The sequence below is a fragment of the Acanthochromis polyacanthus genome, chromosome 11, assembly GCF_021347895.1.
Source record: "Acanthochromis polyacanthus isolate Apoly-LR-REF ecotype Palm Island chromosome 11, KAUST_Apoly_ChrSc, whole genome shotgun sequence".
Lineage (NCBI taxonomy): Eukaryota > Metazoa > Chordata > Actinopteri > Pomacentridae > Acanthochromis > Acanthochromis polyacanthus.
Window position 1 is genome coordinate 2,071,168 of NC_067123.1, and position 21,746 is coordinate 2,092,913.

The 21,746-nt window shown below is 38.6% G+C and overlaps 1 protein-coding gene across 6 annotated transcripts in view; it reads left to right on the top strand.

The window, feature by feature from the left end:
- The window catches only part of map7d1b (MAP7 domain containing 1b), a 73,614-nt gene that overhangs the window by 18,842 nt on the left and 33,026 nt on the right, over positions 1-21,746 (top strand). For 4 of the 6 annotated variants that reach the window (XM_051955438.1, XM_051955442.1, XM_051955441.1 and 1 more), the window contains exons 2-5: positions 10,102-10,287; positions 15,136-15,204; positions 15,362-15,382; positions 21,432-21,595. In XM_051955438.1, the coding sequence (XP_051811398.1) occupies positions 10,102-10,287; positions 15,136-15,204; positions 15,362-15,382; positions 21,432-21,595 (440 nt within the window). The remainder of the gene's footprint in view (positions 1-10,101; positions 10,288-15,135; positions 15,205-15,361; positions 15,383-21,431; positions 21,596-21,746) is intronic. The other 2 variants (XM_051955440.1, XM_051955443.1) reach the window with 1 other exon arrangement.

The following is a 21,746-nucleotide window of genomic DNA, read 5'->3' on the forward strand; positions in this document are numbered from 1 at the left end:
CAGTCTGAAGTCCTGCAGAATGACTCAGATTTAATGATGGAAATCCTATAAAAAACAGCAGAAGTCAGATTTCTATGATTACTTATTGTACATAAAGATAAATACTGGAATCTGCATGTCCCACATTCTTCCAGATGTCCACAGAATAAATGTAATAAATGATAACTCTACATTCATCCTGCAGTTCAGCTGAAAACTCCCTGAATTTTTGTGGTTCGACCGTAGATCTGATCTGAGTCTCTGACGGCTTCACAGCTCCGAAAAGGAACGCAGAATTTTTCTTTTTCACTGAATCGGGATTTATTTTTGCTTAATTTTATGTTTGATTTTTTTGTCATTTTTCCTCACTGTGGCTCTTTTTTCTCCACAGCAGTGCAGCTCTGAAACAGAATGAAGAAGGAGAGAAAACTCAGAAAAGTCTTCTTGGAGAACGGTGGAAGTCATTCAAAAATTATTTATTGTATAAACGTTGAAAAAAACTGAAATCAACACGTGTCCACAGACTGACCAACAGACGGTGACTCCACATAACAGAGAAACTTTCTGCCGTTTTAACTTTGGTCACATGACTTTGCTGAGCCGTCAGAAGCTCCACAGTTTTTAAAGGAACGCAGAGTTTTTAGTTTTTACAGAATCTTTTTGGAGCAAATGGTTTATTTCTGGCTCTTAAATGCGACTCGTACAATGAAGTGATTTGATGAAATATTGTGATTTTAAGCTCAGATTTGGTTCAAAATGAATCAAAGGACGTATGAGTAGTTCAAGGACTGCAGGAAAGTAGAGAATATGGTGGTTCTTCTGGGTTTTTTTTCCAGTTTCTTTTATTCTGTCTCTGTTTTATTCTGCCTTTTATTCTGCCTCTGTTTTATTCCGCCTCTGTTTTATTCTACCTCTGTTTTATTCTGTCTCCGTTTTATTCTGCCTCTGTTTTATTCTACCTCTGTTTTATTCTGTCTGTTTTATTCTGTCTCTGTTTTATTCTGCTTCTATTTTATTCTGTCTCTGTTTTATTCTGCCTCTGTTTCATTCTACCTCTGTTTTATTCTGTCTCTGTTTTATTCTGCCTTTTATTCTGTCTCTGTTTTATTCTGTCTCTGTTTTATTCTGCCTTTTATTCTGTCTCTGTTTTATTCTGCCTTTTATTCTGCCTGTTTTATTCTGCCTCTGTTTTATTCTACCTCTGTTTTTTTCTGCCTCTGTTTTATTCTGCCTGTTTTATTCCGCCTCTGTTTTATTCCGTCTCTGTTTCATTCTGCCTGTTTTATTCTGTCTCTGTTTTATTCTGCCTTTTATTCTACCTCTGTTTTATTCTGCCTCTGTTTTATTCCGTCTCTGTTTTATTCCGCCTCTGTTTTATTCTGTCTCTGTTTTATTCCGTCTCTGCTTTATTCTGTCTGTTTTATTCCGCCTGTTTTATTCTGTCTCTGTTTTATTCCGTCTCTGTTTTATTCCGCCTCTGTTTTATTCCGCCTCTGTTTTATTCTGTCTCTGTTTTATTCCACCTCTGTTTTATTCCGTCTCTGTTTTATTCCGCCTCTGTTTTATTCTGTCTCTGTTTTATTCCGTCTCTGTTTTATTCTGTCTGTTTTATTCCGCCTCTGTTTTATTCTGTCTCTGTTTTATTCCGTCTCTGTTTTATTCTGTCTGTTTTATTCCGCCTGTTTTATTCTGTCTCTGTTTTATTCCGTCTCTGTTTTATTCCGTCTCTGTTTCATTCTGCCTCTGTTTCATTCTGCCTCTGTTTTATTCCGTCTCTGTTTTATTCCGCCTCTGTCTCTGTTTTATTCTGCTTCTATTTTATTCTGTCTCTGTTTTATTCCGCCTCTGTTTTATTCCGCCTCTGTTTTATTCCGTCTCTGTTTTATTCCGTCTCTGTTTTATTCCGCCTCTGTTTTATTCCGTCTCTGTTTTATTCCGCCTCTGTTTTATTCTGTCTCTGTTTTATTCCGTCTCTGTTTTATTCTGTCTGTTTTATTCCGCCTGTTTTATTCTGTCTCTGTTTTATTCTGTCTCTGTTTTATTCCGTCTCTGTTTTATTCCGCCTCTGTTTTATTCCGCCTCTGTTTTATTCCGTCTCTGTTTTATTCTGCCTCTGTTTTATTCTGCCTGTTTTATTTTGTCTCTGTTTTATTCTGCCTGTTTTATTCCGCCTCTGTTTTATTCCGTCTCTGTTTTATTCCGCCTCTGTTTTATTCTGTCTCTGTTTTATTCCGTCTCTGCTTTATTCTGTCTGTTTTATTCCGCCTGTTTTATTCTGTCTCTGTTTTATTCCGTCTCTGTTTTATTCCGCCTCTGTTTTATTCCGCCTCTGTTTTATTCCACCTCTGTTTTATTCCGTCTCTGTTTTATTCCGCCTCTGTTTTATTCTGTCTCTGTTTTATTCCGCCTCTGTTTTATTCTGTCGTTGGTTTTCATTTCGTCGTCTCGTAAACAAACTTTGTGACGGCTGCAGCGTCCTGAATCGCCTCCACAGAACCGAGAACCTTTTAAGGCCGACATTCTCGGCGTGCTTCTTCTATTTATAACCGACTGACACAGAAACCCGAGGAGCTGCAGGAATCTGTGTTTGTGGGTTAGATCCAGATGACTCGTGGTTCTGGAGCTACATCATGGCTGCTGTCTGTCTGTTGTCGTCTCATTTTTTCTTTCTTCACTGAAATAAAACGTCAGAACGAAGAAGGAGAGAATCAGAGCCGTCTGCTGTCAGCAGGAAAAAAATAAACATTCATTTGGTGATTTATTGTCATTTACCTAATAATCTGGAATCTCAAATGTCCAAAATTTGTCCAGAATAACTCAGAATTTTCTCCATAAATGATGAAAAATGTCCAAAGTGAGTAAAAATGTTCAGAATGGTCTTACAGTTTGAAACCCAATCATAAATTAGTCCTAAAGTTCCCAAAATGAGCTAAATCTGTTGAAAAATCTATCAGAGATGAACCTTCTATTGATATTGAGTTTTGGTAGTTTTTTGGCATGTTTTTTAAATTAAAGTTGATTTAGGGGTTAAAATATAAATGAAAAGATCGGTTTCACCAAGTAGACGTTTATCAGCTGGAACTTCCTTTTTTATTTATTTTACAAAGTAGATTCAACTTGTGCAGCATTTTCCAGGTGATGAATCTGTTATTAGTGTTTTATTCCTCACCTCTTTGATTTGATGTTTAAACTAAGCCTGCAGTTTTCATAAAATGACCATCGGTCCCAGCTGAGGCGCGAGAATCTCTGTTTGCTTCAAGCTTTGCAGAATATTTCGTTTTTGACAGAATCTTTTTAGAGCAATCGATTATTTTTGGCTCATTTTTAAATGAGACGTTTGGATTGAAGTGATTTTGATGAAAGGTCACGATTTTAAGCGTAGATTTGATGAATTTTAGCAACAAAACCGAAAGTCACACATGATGAGTTCAGGGGTTGTTGGAAAGCTGAATATCAGAGGATTTTTCCTGTTTTTAAAGTTTTTTTGCTCGATGATGCATTTTTTTTAATGATTTTTCAAATAAAAAAGAAAAAAATAGAAAATTTAACAAATAAAAAAGAATCACCAGACCAGACTTTATTGTAATAAAAAAAGAAATTAAAAATTGAACAAAAGATAAAAATAAAAAACCCCAATAAAACAGAAAAAAAATATTCTTGTGTTTTTTTGTTTTTGGCAGTAAAATGTTTTTTGAGCCGCGACACCAAAATGTGAATTTAGCTTTATAATTTATAATTTATGAAGAGTCCAGAGGTTTTTATTTTATTCATTTTACACTAATATTCACCTAAAATGTCGTTTTTATTCCATATTTTATATCCACTTCATGAAATTCGACAAATTCAGGCCAAATATTTGAGTTTTGAGTCCAAAAACAATAAATAAGGGACTTAATAATCTTCATATTTACACTAATGTTCAGATTAAATCTAATTTTTTTCACATATTTAACATTCAGTTCATGTTTCCTGGTTTTCTGGTGAAATGTGACGTTTATTCGTGATTTTTTTATCCTCTATTGAAGCTTTTCTCCCCCAGACACATTCAATTCTCTGATTTCTGTGTTTTTTCTGCCTTTCTGAGTCTTTTCCAGCCATAAAAGGCTCATTAAATCCCAGAAAGAAGGAGCTGGAATGTGAAAATCCTTTTTTCAGCATCAGCTTCTGTTCCTCGTCTCCTTCGTCTTGACACTCCACTGGTTTTAACGTCTGATTATTTCAGTTTTCAGCTTTAGATCAGTTCATCTGTGATCCAGGAGCTTCTGTGAGCGTTTGGTCGGGTCTGAGCCTCGTTATTATCCGTTATTATTATTTTCCGTTATGTCTTCTACAAACTACAACTGTCTTTTAAATCCAACACCTTCCTTCTCTCTCGCTGCATCGTTTTGGTCAAATATTACAAGAACAAATACATATTTCTAAAAATACTGATGATGTATTAATATTAGTTTTCATTTAATCAAATTGTATATACATAATTTAAAATTTTAAATAACAGCAAATATCTGTGAAATTCTGATTCACATACAGTACAAAATATATTTATATTCAAATAGTGCACAAGAGCAATTTAGTAATTCTAGAAATACTGATGCTTTTTAAATGTTAGTTTTAATCCATTTTTAATCTAAATAATTTTTAGAATTTGAAACAACAAATATATTTGACATTCTGATTGAAACAGAATAAAAATTAATAAATTAATTAAAAAATAGCAAGAATAAATTCATATTTCCAAAAATACTGATGTTTTATTTTTAAAAGATCGATTTTTAATATAATTTTTTTCTTTTAGATAACATAAAATCTGTGAAATTCTGATTTGAATACAGTAAAAATTGTATATATTTAAATATTGCACAAGAACAAATTAATATTTCTAAAACACTGTTTTAAATGTTTAATATTTTATTTCTGAGATTTTACTGGTTATCATAAAATAACAGTTAAAACGGTGATTTTTCACTTTTAAGAAGCAGCAAATATCTGTGAAATCCAGATTTAAATACAGTGACAAATTATATTTAGGATCAAATGTCGAACAAGAACAAAGATTTGGGGATTTTTTATTTTATATTTTTACAGGGAAATTAATTCAGATTCTTTCTTGTACTTCAAAACAACCAAAAATCAGGAAAGATCTGTGAAATGACAATACGTTTTTTATTTATTTAAAGTTTTTTTTTCCAGATTTTTGAACGTTGTGAACAGTTTTGGCCTTTTTGTTTTACAGTCAACATGGAAATAATTTAATGCTTTTTAAAACTTTTCTGTAATTCAAAAGACAAACAAAAAAAAAGGAAAATCTGAAATTTTTTCTCTTTTTATTCTAATCTTTCTTGAAGCCAGACGGTCTGAATATAAATAAAACAGTTTAGCTTCCTGTCTGTGGTTTGCTTTTTTCTCCTAAATGAAACGGCGGCGCTTCGTCTTTCTGACCTCATCCGTCCCGTCGCTCGGCCTCGTAGTCGAGAACAAACCGTTCTTGGTCAGAAAACGGATTCAAACAGGAGGTTTGTTGGAGGATCTGTGGAGACGTTTTTACACAGAATTATCTTATCTAGAGCCCAACATCCTGCTGCCAAAAAGTCACCAGAATTAGTCCATGTATCAGAGCTGGAAACTGCAAAAACAGGAAAATGTGTCAGATTTCAACTTTCCGACAGTCCTTGAACGCCTCATCTGTACTGCTTGGTCAGGAAAATTAACTCAACCTGAGCTTAATATCAGGATTTTTCATCAAGATGACTTCATTTTACAGAAGGAGCTGTTTGTTTGTGCAGTTAGTTCATGTAATGTGGCCTGTAGGGGGCGCTCTCCTGTCCTTATTTATGACGTTACGGTAAAATAGGAGCAGAAATCTAGCAAACTGGTGACTTTTGGATTATTTGTTGGAACCTTTTATGCCTGAAAACTTAAATTCTGTGAGTTATCAAAACATTCCAGTTCAAACAGCCGGAAACATTTTAAGACTTTAAACGACAGTCGGAGGTTTTCTCTGTAAAATGGACCACATGAAGCTTTAAATCATGATAAAAACAGGCAAAAGATGAGTGCATCAGTGGATAAAGGTGTAACGGGTGCTCTTCAGGATCTAGTGGAAAAAATCCATTCAAACAGCAAAAAGATGAGAAGTCCGAGGCACTTTTAGGAACTCGGAGTGCCTCGGATCTCTCTTCTTTTTGCTGTTTGAATCATGATATTTAATCATTATTTTAAACTTTGACTTGTTTTATTTTTCCAGTGGAACGACGACGAGTAGTTCAAGGACGGTCAGAAATCCAAAGATTCTTTCTGTTTTTACACTTCCTGACTCTAAAAAATGCTTCAACTTTGGATCTTTTTAGAATTAAAAAAAACTGCTGGTGAGTTTTGGAGTTAAAAGGTTTAAAATTTAAATAAAAATGTCTGTTTTCATCAAATTATCATGAAAAAATTGTAAAAACAAAAGACTTCACTTCAGCTCTTAAACTATGACTTATTTCACCAAATCTCATTTAAAAATCAGCCAAAAATAGACCAATTATTCAAACCAAATTCTGTCAAAACCAAAACTTCTGAGCTCCTCGGTTCAGCCGACCAGGGGACACTTTTCAGGTGCAGGAAGCAGAAACGTTTTAAAGCTGTTTAAATACATGATTTATGGTCGAATATCTTCATTCATCAGTGAGAAAAATGCTGCACGTTGATCCCAGCGCTTTTCTGACTAAACACGGTGCAAACGTCTGCAGGTTTTAGTTTTTAATGCAGATTTTCAGGTTATTTATGGTTTCAGGTCCAGTTTTCTGTGGATCTGTTGGATCCTTTCAGGGGTTTTAACCCGCTGACATACAAACTGTGTGATTCAGTGACGGCTTCGTGCTGCGTTCAGGTCACATGAGGTAAATCAGAAACACAGATCTGTGTTTGTTCCATGGCAGGAAACAGGCTGAAGATGAAACTAAAAGTCAGAAATGAAATAAAACCAGCAGAAATTAATGAAACACAAACAGAGAAGAGTGGAAAGTTTACTTATTCTCATTTTAAACCCAGTAGAACCAGCAGTTTGTTGGTTCCACTTGGCTGCAAACACAAGATTTTATCATCAAAAACGTCGACTGAAAGACATTTTTCACACATTTACACTGAGAATAAGACCCTAAATGTCCTAAAATTTACTGTTTTTGTTCACTTCTTCATTGTTAAATCAAAGTTTAGCATCAAAACACAACTTGAACATGAGTCAGAGCCACAATCTGTTATTTTTACTGGTTTATTTCTGTATAAGATGAAGAAAACGGCATGAAATGATGGAGCTGCAGGACAGCAGGAGGACCAGGACATGCTAACTGCTAACTGCTAACTGCTAGCATCTGTTAAACCTGAAGATGCATTCAGGGACCAGTTCTGTTGGTTCTACTGGGATTAAAATGAGAATAAATGCTCCTCGGGTCAAACTTTCCGCTCTTCTTCGTTTGTATTTCATTAATTTCTGCTGTTTTTGTTCCATTTCTGACTTTTACTTTTATTTTTAGTCGGTTTCCTGAGTTTGTTTCCTCCTTATCTTGAGGTAAATCTCACTTTTATTCCTGAAAACCTGCATCTTGGATCTCGTTTTGAACTGAGAGGATCGTATTTAATACTTCTCTGATCCATTCAGCTCCTCTTTGTTCATTTTGGTGCCGTTTTACGTCCATTCAGGACAAACGTCTTCATGTCTTTGAAGTCAGTCGGTGTGTTGACTTAAATCTGCTCTCTGGTCTGTGAGGCTCCGACTTGTTGAAACTCGTTGAAACTCTGCAGGATTGTGGAAAAGCATGTTGTGTTTGGAATCCTGGGACTTTTCCCAAATCTATTCATCCTATTTATAAATCTTTGTCTGTTGAACGACATCATGTAGAAGTCTGGATACTGAAGAGAAAAGAGTTTTATTTATTCTAGATCAGGAGAATCTGATCCTAGTCTGGTCTGATGTGGACCGGACCAGTAAAACCACAGCGCAATAAACGACAAAAGTCAGACAGAAAAGCAATAAACAACAACAAACAATACAAAATATTACAAAAATGAGACAAAAAATGACAAAAAAATGGACAAACGACACAAGCGAGACAACAAACAACAAAAACACGACAAAATGTTAGAAAAATGAGACAAAAAATGACAAAAAAATGGACAAACGACACAAGCGAGACAACAAACAACAAAAACACGACAAAATGTTAGAAAAATGAGACGCAAAATGACCAAAAAAATGAGACAAATGGCACGAAACAAGACCAAAAACACGACAAAATATTTAAAAAATGACATAAAATGAGCCAAACAAGACAAAAAAAAGGCAAAAGCGAGAAAGAAAGTGGCAGAAAACAGACGTGTGAGCGCCTGGTTTAGATCCTTCCTCTGATTTTTCTGCTTCAACTGTTTGTGTGTTTTTTTGTGTATTTTTGCATTCGGTTGTCTTCATGCGTTCAGCCCCTGGTTGTGTTTCTGTCTGCTGTGTCAGGTGTTTTTTTTAAGGTGGAAATCCCCCAAAATTCCCCAGAGCTTCAGAAGTGAAGATCTTAGACACAGGAGCAGCTAAAAGTGAGAATAGTTGAGCTCTGACTGCATCCATGTAGACGTTTATGAATGAAGTACATGGAGATGAAACTCTACGTTCACGTTTCCTGTTATTCACAGAGACACAAACACAGAAAAGATGAAAAAGATCAAAGCTCAGGAACTCAAACCAGTGAAATATGATTAAAAATAAGAAAAAAGGGCAACTTTTCAAACAAATCAGGTTCTTTAGACTCAGCTGGGATGTTATAAACTGGTTTATTTTTCACTAAAGCAGAGAAAATAAGATTTTATTGATAGAAAAAGAAAAATAGAAGCGATAAAAATGAGAGTACACCTGTTCCTGCAGTAAAGCGTGTATTCATATGTGATTTAAAGCGTCTCTGTGGGTTTATTTAACCCTCGTGTCGTTTTAAAGTCTGAAAATGTGGAGAAAAAAAAGTTTCACAGCGAATCTTCTGATGTTCACATTTTCAACATTTTTGGGAAATTTCTTACCATTTTTTGGTGGAAAAAATGTGTTTAAAATATTTCTAGAATAGAATAAAATAGAATCATTTTATTCATCCCCGAAGGAAAATTCAAAGGAGAATTTAAAAATTTATTCAAAAATTCAAAAGAACATTCACAAAGAATGATTTTTATGTGAATGTTCTCAAAGAAAATAATACAAGTTTTACTGCTATATATGGAATCACTTTAGATATTTTTAGGATTTTTTTGAAGATTTTTACTCATTTTCTGAAAATATAAAATTTTCATGCCAAATTTGTGAGATTTTTTAAAATATATTTTTAAGTGAAACTTTTAAGGAATTATTGGAATTTTCTAAAGTTTTTGCAAATTTTCAGAAATTTTTGAATTTTTTTGGGTGAGTTTTTGTATTTTTTCAGACAAAGAAACAATATTTTTTGTTGCCTGTAAATGAGGACAACAGGAGGGTTGAGACCGTTTAACGTCAATTATCCCCGTGGAGGAAACTGTTCAAACGTTTCTTCATTTGTAGAAGCACGGATTCACGACAACACGCACAGGTTTCATTTTCTGCTGCAGGAATCTCCGCTAGTTTCTGGTTTTAAAGCTGCTGCTGTTTAACGGGTGTAAAACTGAGATGTTAATTCTCTCTGATGAGGCTGGAGTGATGATGAAGGTGTTCCAGCAGAACGAAGGCTTTTACATGAAGTGAGACGACAAGAAGAAGCAGCAGAAGAGGAACATTTAATGACCTGTCAGGATTTCTGGGCTTTAACTTCTGAGAAATGTTTTCATTTTGGTCATTTTTAGAAAGTTAACAAGCTTTTCTCATTCGTTTCATGCTTGACTGGTTATAATCGGTAGAAGGACTGCCTGCAGTTCAGTCGAAAAGTTCATGAATTTTTGTCACATGACTGTTGGTCGCAGCTGATTCAATAAAGGCTTCATAATTAAATCAAGAAACACAGAATTTTTTGTTTTCTGCAGAATTTGATTGCAGAAGAAGGCATATTTTTGGTGAATTTTTGAGTGACACATGCAGGTTAAAGAAACATCAGGTTAATGTGTCAGGTGTTCATTAAAGTTTCTTCCTTTGTTTTCCTGCAGCTCTGCCTCTGCAGTCGGACCCTCAGAAGTCTCTGGGGAAGGACCTCCTGACTCCAGATGATTCTGCCGTCTCAGATCTTTCTCCTAAAACAGAATCTAAAACCCAGACGCCCACCAGGACTGATGCCTCCTCCAGGACCGACGTCCGGCCTCCCACCCCCGGCAGCAGCCCTCAGCCCAAGAAAGGTAAGCAGGGCTCCGTTCAGCTGTGCAATGAGGTGTTTTTACCGTGTTTTTATGACGTAAGAGCAGAAATATGAGCAGAGATGAAGTCAGAGGGAGGAGGAGGGTTCCTTCCAGTGAACTTCATGGTTGAAGCTTTAATCGTCTTTTGTGGATTTTTAAAGTATAAATCACCACAATTCAAACAGTATCAATGATTTTAAGACTCCAGTGTCACAGCAGCAATAATTCTTTGCCTTTAATATGGATTTTAAATGTTCCCACAATCAGATATGAGGTTAATGCTGTTTCTTTAAAATCACTTTATCCTGTAAAAAAATCACCAAAAATAACTGTTTTCACTGCAGCTGGGCTCTGTGTTTCTTGTTTTATCATGAAGCTTTTATTGACTGAGTTTGTTCAAATTCAGTTAAAGATTTGTCTAAAATAAAAAAAACTGACTGCAAGAGTGAAGACAACAGTCTTTGTGCAGACTGTCCCAAAATGACCACAGTGACTGAAAAATAGTTGAAAATTAATTGAAATGTGTCTAAAATGATTTGAAAATTCAATTCAATTCAATTTTATTTATATAGCGTCAATTACAGTCAAATTGTCTGAAGACGCTTTACAGAACCCATATGCCTGACCCCCAGAGCAGCCCAAAGGAGACAGTGGCAAGAAAACACCCTTTTAACAGGGAAGAAACCTCGAGCAGAACCCGGCTCTATATAGGGGGGACCCATCTGCCTGCTGGCCGGGGGGGTTGAGAAGGACAGAAGAGGGCAAGGGGGAGGGATGGGAGAAGAGGGAGGGGTGGGAAAGCAAGGAAAACACAACACACATTTGGATACATGCATGACAGGATATGTGACACAGACAAAGTATAAGCTAACATTGAAAACTGGCTCATAATTTACTCTGATGATCTGTTCTCAATGAATAAATACTTTTTGAAACCTGTCTAAAATTTGTCCAAAATGCTCGAAATTAGTCCAGAGTGACAAAATTTGTCCAAACTGAGGTAAAAATTTGTCCAAATTTAGTTGAAAATGTGTCCAAAAGGACAAAAACTGACTGCTTGAGCCTTCATGCACTCATACTCATTCAAATGACTGAAATCTGTCCAGAATGACTCAGAATGAGCTGAAAATTAATTCACATTTGTCCATAATTACACAAATCTGTCCATAATTAGACAAAAATTTGTCTGCAACAACTCACAACATGTTCAAATGCTCAAAATGTGACAATGACAAAAACTTGCTCAAACTGAGTTGAAAATTTGTCTAAAATGTAATTTCAATGGAACCACGTCTACGTGCCTAGTTTAAAATTTACCAAAAATCGCCTGTTTGGTGTAACCTGATTCTGTGAAAACTAAATATTCTGTGCTCCTTTTCACAAACATTAAACCATGAGTGAGTCAGATGCAGCAGACGGTAACGTGAAAACAATTCATGGAGTTTTCAGGTAAACTGCAGGAATTCTGTCTCCTTCTTCATTCTGGTTCCTCAGAGCTGGAGGACTTTAAAATGATCCACGCTGAGGTAAAATCAGTCAGAAAGGGAGAATCCCTCCTCTGTTCTTCCTGCCTCTTTGAAACATCCTTTCTTGTTAGTTTTCTGCAGCTCTGGTGACTTCCTGCCCTGCAGATCTGAGAGCGTTGGCGACATAAAGAGGAACTGCAGAGATTTCACACATCAGACGTCTGCAGGTCTTCTGGGAGTTCTGCTCAACTCATGAGGAAAAGTGTTTAAAGCCTTCAGTGTCTCCAGAGGGAGTCTCTGTTAGCATGTCTGCTGCAGGCTACGTTAGCCGCTGCTAGTCTGGAGGCTTAAAGAGCCCAGAGGATGTATTTTGGTTTATATCTTTACTTTAGTGTTTTTTTAGCTGCTTTTTGTGCAACTTTAAGGTCAGAAAACATAGAAAACTCTGCTCTTTACCTGCCTGAAATTCCTCATTTGTAGTCCAGGACTTTCTTCTGTTCCGTATCGATGTCATCGTGTCACACATTTGCATATCGCTGACAAACAAACAACACTATTCACCATAAAAGCTCCTACTGACTCGGCTACAGTTCTAGACTCGTCCCTGTGGAGAAACTCTAAGTATTCAGTGTTTCCCCGCTTTCTTTGACCCAGCTGACCAATCAGAGCAGACTAAGGCTAGTCAGGAGGCGGGGCTTAAAGAAACAGGAGCAAAGACATACAATTGAAACAGCAGAGGAGCTATGAGCTGCATATGAGAATAATAATCTGTTTTTAGAACATTAATGCATCAAATAAACTGTAGGAGTTCCAAAACAGAACCAATAAATGTGCTTCACTGGGGCTCTTTAACTGTCTGCAGTCCTGCTGCATTATGGGTAATGTAGGACAAGATGTCCACTAAGACTCTGACAGGATAATAGTAATATAATGAAACATCAGAACGATGGACTGGATATACGAGCTGCACATGGAGGAGGACTGATGGAGGTTTAGGAGGAGGAGGACTGATGGAGGTTTAGGAGGAGGAGGACTGATGGAGGTTTAGGAGGAGGAGGACTGATGGAGGTTTAGGAGGAGGAGGACTGATGGAGGTTTAGGAGGAGGAGGAGGACCGATGGAGGTTTAGGAGGAGGAGGACCGATGGAGGTTTAGGAGGTGGAGGAGGACCGATGGAGGTTTAGGAGGTGGAGGAGGACCGATGGAGGTTTAGGAGGAGGAGGACTGATGGAGGTTTAGGAGGAGGAGGACTGATGGAGGTTTAGGAGGAGGAGGACCGATGGAGGTTTAGGAGGAGGAGGAGGACCGATGGAGGTTTAGGAGGAGGACTGATGGAGGTTTAGGAGGTGGAGGAGGACCGATGGAGGTTTAGGAGGAGGAGGAGGACTGATGGAGGTTTAGGAGGAGGAGGACTGATGGAGGTTTAGGAGGAGGAGGACCGATGGAGGTTTAGGAGGAGGAGGAGGACCGATGGAGGTTTAGGAGGAGGACTGATGGAGGTTTAGGAGGTGGAGGAGGACCGATGGAGGTTTAGGAGGAGGAGGAGGACTGATGGAGGTTTAGGAGGAGGAGGAGGACCGATGGAGGTTTAGGAGGAGGAGGAGGACTGATGGAGGTTTAGGAGGAGGACTGATGGAGGTTTAGGAGGAGGAGGAGGACTGATGGAGGTTTAGGAGGAGGAGGAGGACCGATGGAGGTTTAGGAGGAGGAGGAGGACTGATGGAGGTTTAGGAGGAGGACTGATGGAGGTTTAGGAGGAGGAGGAGGACTGATGGAGGTTTAGGAGGAGGAGGAGGACCGATGGAGGTTTAGGAGGAGGAGGAGGACCGATGGAGGTTTAGGAGGAGGAGGAGGACCGATGGAGGTTTAGGAGGAGGACTGATGGAGGTTTAGGAGGTGGAGGAGGACCGATGGAGGTTTAGGAGGTGGAGGAGGACCGATGGAGGTTTAGGAGGTGGAGGAGGTTTAAGATGCTGAGGAGGTGCATCATGACGTGTCGGAGCTCCAGGACCTGCAGAAACATGAGATTTCTTTCTCTGCATCCAGCCGTGTAGAAGCTCTGCAAGGTGGAGAGGGAGGGAGGGGGGAAATTCATGTCGCCATGGAGACGGGGCAGCAGACTGCTCTGTGATTGGCTGAGAGCGTGCAGCATCCATATTCCATATCTGAAGAGGAGAACCTCAGGGGTCCTGGTTTACAGCAGCAGCTTATTCTCTGAACATCTACTGAAGGAGAACAGTAGCTTAGAGCCGACCCCGAAGATGAATCAGAGAACCAATTACACTCTTTATTTTCTCTTAATTATTCCTGAAAAAGTAGTAAATAAAACATGAGTAGATTCATTAAAAATACACGAAGAACCAATAAATTTTCCATATGACCTCCTCAGAACATCTGGTTTTTCATCTCCAGTAACTTCATCAATCATCAGAGTTCTACCTTCATTCTGGGAATATTTACAGAGTTCCATAGAGGTGGGTCCAGATTTACCACTTTAATGGACTTTTTCCATCATTTCTGAGCCTCAGAACTTCATCATTCCAGCAGATAGAACCAGGACATTTAGGAGGAGAAACATCTGAGTTCTGGGAAAAACTGAAACTAAACAACTAGAAAAAGCTGAAAAATCACCTTAAAAATGACCTAAATTACCACAAAGAAACACAAAATGAGCCCAAAAAGAGCCTAAACTACCCTGAAATGTTCAAAAGTGCCAGAAAAAAAACCCAAAACCACCACAAAAACTACAAAACCGTGTATTTCTAGGATTCTCCTTCATAGACATTAAACTGTTCACACCAGGATACATCCCATAATACTGAGGATCACAGCTGGTTATAGAGAAAATGATCAGAAACCAGATTCAGTGTTCAGACTGGACACCAGGATGGATTTAAACTGATGTGGTGTCATGGACCTGGACCTGGAAATATTCCCAGTCTGAAGGTAGAACTCTGATGAACTTACAGGAGATGAAGAACCAGATATTCTGAGGAGGTTCTGGGAGAGCCTTGGTCCTATTTGGTTGATTTTTTTGTGCTGAATTTGAGTTTTTGTTGCAGTTTTACCTGTTTTGTGGTCGTTTGCTGACGTATTTGAATGTTTCAGGACAATTTTGTCTCTTTTTGGGATAATTTTACAAGTTTTTTGAGTCAAATTTGTTGTGATTTCGCCGCTTTTGTGGTAATTTTGGTCCTTATTGTGGTGGTTTTGGATGTTTTTCCTGACGTATTTGAAACTTTCGGGGTAATTTAGGCTCTTTTTGGGGTGATTTTGAACCAGTGACTGTTTCCATGACTCTGTTTCATAGACATTATCCTGCTGCCGTTTTACCGTGTGCAGTTTTAATTCAAAGATTAAACCAAAAATCTTTTCTCGACAGATTCAATGAGCTCAGAACAACGACAGAAACTGGCCAAGGAGCGGCGGGAGGAGAGAGCCAGATACATCGGTAGGAAGCCAGCGAACTGTGCTGCTGATGCATGAACATGACTTTGCTGTTTGTTCCTCCTGAAACATCTCTGATCTGACTCCTCTCTAACCAGTTCCTCTCTGTATCTCTGACGGTTATTGACGTCTCTTAATGTTTCTCCTTGCACGGCTCTCAGAACAGCAAACTCAGCTGCAAGGTAAGAAGCTTCACTAACACCCTAAAAGCAGCAGCAGCCATCTGAGAACAATCAGCCTCCGTCTCCTTCTGTCCATCCATCCATTGTGTTACTCGTTTGGTTTTCAGTCATTCAGTAGAAGGGTCATTCCAGAACTGGAGGACATTTAATGTTAGAAAATCTACCTTCTCTTCTCCAGTTTTCTGCTCCATATTGATCAATAATAGGTATTGATTGTCTCATTTTATTCCATGTTTCTGTGTTGTTGCTAACCCTACTCTAATCCATGCTAATGTGATCTTTTTCTCAGCAGTAGAAGCTAGATATTTAGCTAGCTGTTACTGCTGACCACTGATGGAAAACAGTCCAAAGAATGAGTCTGATCCTGATAATATGAGGTAGAGAGAGACATTCAATCAAGGCTGACAATGGATGAAAAGATGGAAAATAGAAGAGAGGACATAGCTTTGATCTACACATTCTGTAGGAACACTGATGGAGGATGGAAACGACAAAAACAAGACAGAAAATGACAAAAAACGAGACAGAAAACAACAAAAATGAGACAGAAAACAACAAAACAAGACAGAAAATGACAAAAACAAGATAGAAAATGACAGAAAACGAGACACAAAACGACAGAAAAGAGACAAAACAACAGAAACAAGACAACAAATGACAAAAACGACGCAAAACAACAAAAACAAGACAAAATTACAAAATGAGTCACAAAATGATAGAAATGAGACACAAAATGTCAAAAATGAGATATTAAATGACAAAAATGAGTCACAAAATCACAGAAATGAGACAGAAAACAAAAATGAGACACAAAACGACAGAAAAAAGACAAAACAACAGAAACAAGACAACAAATGGCAAAAACAACACAGAAAATGACAAAAATGAGACAAAACAGCAAAAACGAGACAAAAAATGACAAAAACAAGACATAAAACAACAAAAATGAGAGACAAAATGATAACGACGTCATCACCAGGTTGTGCTAACATGTTGTGGGACACGTTCCATGATTAATTATTATTATTTAAAATATTATGTTGATTAAAAAATGTTCCCACAATTACAGAGACATGAATGAAAAATAAAACCATAAAAGTAGATTTAAATTAGATTCTAAGTGTTTTATCAGAGATCCAGTTTGGTCATCAGGGGGACAAGAGAAAAACTCCAGACTTATTTGGTTTTTAAAATATTTTAAACATTCTTTTCTCCTGGTTTTTATAGATTTGGTCTCAGAACTACTGATGTTTTAGGGTTTAATACCTGGATTATGGGATGTAAAACGTCCTCCAGGTCTGGAAGGATCCTGGAAGCTGTTGAACTCTGCATGTTAAATGTTTCAAAGGGTTTATTTTGACTTCATGTTCCTCTCCTATGATCATGGTTTCACTTCGTGGCTGCAGAATGAACTGTATGTTTTTGGAAATATTCTGCCGACACGTGATTTCCGTGCAGCCGAAGAGTTTTGTTTCCCTGCAGGAGCCGATGGATGAATCGTCATTAGCGTGAAGTGAGAGCAGACAGATTAGATTTAATTACTGCTTTCGTTAGCACCGATAATGTGGTCATGCTGCTGCAGTTGAAGGGGAACTCTGCTTCCTGTTCAGCGTTGATTCTCCCCTTTGCTCTGACAGACGTTTGCAGCAGTCGGCCTCCTGTAATTATATGCTGCAGCGTGTTTTTTGTTGCAGATGACGGCGTATAAGTCCACACAACAGGAATTATGCATGAATTTCTCTGCAAAAAAGTGCAAAAAGATCAGCGTGTTTTTTCAGTTCTGCTGAGCATAATTGGATTTTTTCAGGAACAGGATTTATGGAGGAGCTAAAACGGCTTTCTTATTGTGGTCGGAGCTCAGACTCGTGTTCGTCTTTGGCTCATTAGCAAACATGAATACTGAACTAAATACAGAATAGAATGCTGCTGCTGCTGTAGCGTCACAGCCTAATCCATGGAGGAGAGTCTCTAAAGCCGTCGACCTCACAGAGGCCATGTTCACACATTTCATCCCATTTCTTTGCTTGGATCCAACCTATAACCCAACATATCTTCACTTATACCGACCTTCGTCTAAACTCTCCACCATTTTTACATATATGTTATAGATCAGAGGAGTCAAACTGATCCTAGTCCAGGTTCCACATCCATCCAGTCTGATCTCCAGTAAAACCAGTAAAACCACAGCATAATAACCTCTAAATAACCACAACTCCTCATGGTTCCTTTGTTTTAGTGCACAAATGTTCACATTTAAGGAATTATCTTTTTACTAAACATCATGAACAACGTGAAATTTATGAAGAAAAATAAGTTCAGCTTCATCAACATTCATCCTCAGTTTATCATTTCCGCATTACAACTTCCAGATCACAGAGTGTCTACAAAGAAACACAACATTTAGTCACCTGGAACTGAACCATGGAGGATTTACTGGAGGATCACAACCACAGAAGAAGTCAAAAAAGACTATAAAACAACAAAAACAAGACAAAATATTACAAAAATGAGACACAAAATGACAAAAATGAGACAAACAATATGAAACAAAAAACTAGACACAAAAAAATTAGACAAAAAAGATACAAAGTGGCAAAAAAATGGACAAATGGCAAAAGCAAGACAAAAAAGATACAAAACAACATGTTGGATCCTCTGGAGGAACGCTTTTGGTCCACGGGCCTCATGTCGGATCCTCTGGAGGAACGCTTTTGGTCCACGGGCCTCATGTTGGATCCTCTGGAGGAACGCTTTTGGTCCACGGGCCTCATGTCGGATCCTCTGGAGGAACGCTTTTGGTCCACGGGCCTCATGTCGGATCCTCTGGAGGAACGCTTTTGGTCCACGGGCCTCATGTTGGACCCTCTGGAGGACCACTTTTGGTCCACGGGCCTCATGTCGGATCCTCTGGAGGACCACTTTTGGTCCACGGGCCTCATGTTGGACCCTCTGGAGGACCGCTTTTGGCCCACGGGCCTCATGTTGGATCCTCTGGAGGACCGCTTTTGGTCCACGGGCCTCATGTTGGATCCTCTGGAGGACCGCTTTTGGTCCACGGGCCTCATGTCGGATCCTCTGGAGGACCACTTTTGGTCCACGGGCCTCATGTCGGATCCTCTGGAGGACCACTTTTGGTCCACGGGCCTCATGTTGGACCCTCTGGAGGACCGCTTTTGGCCCACGGGCCTCATGTTGGATCCTCTGGAGGACCGCTTTTGGTCCACGGGCCTCATGTTGGATCCTCTGGAGGAACGCTTTTGGCCCACGGGCCTCATGTTGGACCCCCTGGAGGACCGCTTTTGGTCCACGGGCCTCATGTTGGACCCTCTGGAGGAACGCTTTTGGTCCACGGGCCTCATGTCGGACCCTCTGGAGGAACGCTTTTGGCCCACGGGCCTCATGTTGGACCCTCTGGAGGACCACTTTTGGTCCACGGGCCTCACGTTGGACCCTATGATCTAAATTCTCCACCACATTTAATAAATGTTATAGATGCTGATTCATATGGTCAAAACATGTAAATCTATGAAGAAAAAAACACACAGCTGGGGTCCAACATGAAGCCACTTTAGCTTGATTTACTGCAGTTTAATTGTGACCCAGAGAGAGAAATGAGGCAGAAAAGCTGTCGTCTGCTGGAGGCTGCAGTAAAACACAGCAGGAAACTTCTGTTTATTTACTGATATCAGGATTAATCAACGTTGTGTGTTCCATCTGCTGCTCTCTGAGAGATCTGAGTGAGACTGAGGAATAGGCTTTACAATAACCTGCAAAAGTGACGATTTCTTTCTCCAAAGTCACTCATAAATCAGTATATTCCACATAAAATGGCTTTTATGTATTTTCTAGTTGTATCTTTAGATAAATCGTGTATTTTCAGTCATGCATGTGGGTCCAGATGAAAATAATTTGACAACAGCTGGATGGATTGCCATGAAATTCGGTGCAGATGTTTTCGGTCCCCAGAGGATGATCCTGTGACTGTAGTGATCCCCTGACAGCAGAACAAAGTCTTCACTTTCCTGTTGAACCGTATGGTTCCCACAGGATGAATTCATGTTAGATTGCCGTGTAAAACAAACTTCTGTCAGGAAAAACGGCAATCATTCTAATGTTCCTGTAATTTGTCATCTAGAACCATCATCGGGGCAAAGTTTTGATTCAAAATGTTTTATTTCAGTAGCATAAAATCACAGTAAATCTGAGTTTGGATTATCATTAGTTTTTAAATGTTGAACACTAAAATACAGCAAAACAGGAGCTAGCTAGCTGATTTAGTGATGCTAGTTACTGTCCAACAGCAGCTATGAGAAGCTAATTAAAATTAACTAGCATGCTAATGTGCTGATGTTTACAGCTAGCTAACTGACAGTTATGAGAAGTTAGCTAAAGTTAGCTAATGTTAGCTGTTAGCCTTAAAAACACAGTACAGGCAGTTGGGGGATTATCATTAGTTTTTAAATGTTGAACACTAAAACATAGCACAACAGGAGTTAGCTAACTGATTTAGTGATGCTAGTTACTGCCCAACAACAGTTATGAGAAGCTAATTAACATTAACTAGCATGCTAATGTGCTGATGTTTACAGCTAGCTAACTGACAGTTATGAGAAGTTAGCTAATGTTAGCTGTTAGCCTTAAAAACACAGTACAGGCAGCTGGGGGATTATCATTAGTTTTTAAATGTTGAACACTAAAACATAGCACAACAGGAGCTAGCTAACTCACTCAGTGATGCTAGTTACTGCCCAACTACACTCATGAAAAGCTAAAGCTAGCATGCTAACATGTTGATGTTTAAGAGGAAAAGCATGCTCAGTGCTAGCTTAGCATGGTATTATGCTAGCATTATCATTAACCTAAAAAACACAGAGCAGCTCAGCTTGGTGTTAATGTCATTTGTTTTTTATGTTAGATGATAAAATGTGAAGCAACAGTAGCCCGCTAATTGATGCTAGTTACTGTCCAACAACACCTATGAGAAGTTTACATTAGCTAGCATGCTAACATGTTGGTGTTTAGCATGTATCATGTACAGCGTCATAGCTTAGCATGGTATTATGCTAGAATCTTTTTTATCCCAAAAGCACAGTATGGCTGAGTTTAGTGGGGATGTCATTAGTTTTTAATGCTACATGCTAAAATGTAGCCCAACAGCAGATAGCTAACTGACCTAGTGAAGGCCGGTACTGCCAACAACAGTTATGAGAAGTTAGCTAATGATAGCTAATGTTAGCCGTTTGCTTTAAAACACAGTAGTTACTGCTGAATGACAACTGTGTGAACAGCATAGCAGCAAACGCCCTGTGGGATTTTAGATCTTCTTAAGATGGAAATGTTAAAACCAAGCAAAAGGGAAATAACATTTCACAGGTGGAAAGTTGTCTTACAGTATTTTACTGTCGCAAATGTGCCGAATTTGACTAAACTTTTAAGCTTTTAACAAAACCATTGTAGCAGGTTTTGTGTTGAAGTTTGTTATTTTCAATTTTGACACCAAGATTTTGAGTTTTACTGCAGATGTACACTGCTGTTCAAAAGTTTTTGGTCACTTTTAACAAAATGCAAAACTAAAACATGAACTTTCGGAAATAAATGTTTAAAAATATCAGATTTTTCATCATTTTGGACTAATTTTGAGTCAGTGTATAAAATTGTTGTTGTTGTTGTTGCTTTTGTGTGTTGTTTTTTTTTTTTTTTTACCAATTTTGGACAAGTTTTAATTAATTCCAGGCAATTTGTACTAATTTTGGACATGTTTTAGGTCATTTTTGACAAATAAATACTGAGCCATTTTCAATAACTTTCACTAATTTAAAGCAGATTTCAAGTCAAAATCTGAATAAACTGGAACCTTGCCTTATCAGACTTGTAGTCCTCCCTTTCCTTTCTGTCATTCACACTAAAAAGCAGCCTTTAGGTGGGCAGAGAGCAGGAGAGGTCTCCATGCAAACTGCAGTAAAACAACATGCAGCACACACTGGATTAAAAGAGAACCTTCCAGACGGATCATCTTTCATCACTCTGTGTTTTCTGTGGTGCTCTGCAGCAGCGAAGAAGGCCCAGTGGCTGGAGAAGGAGGAAAAAGCCCGACGGCTGAGGGAGAGCCAGCTGGAGGAACGAAGGAGGAAGCTGGAGGAGCAGAGGCTGAAGGCCGAGAAACGCCGAGTGCTGCTGGAGGAGAAACAGAGGCAGAAGCTGGAGAAGAACAAGGTGCTTCAAAATCATCCAAAACACTGAATATCTACATCATTTTAGGCCTTTAAAGCTTGTTTTTAATGATTATCATTCAGCTGTTACTTCTAGTCTGCGGTCAAAGATCCGTATACGGAAAAAGAAAGTCACAGAAATAAGTGAGCAGCAT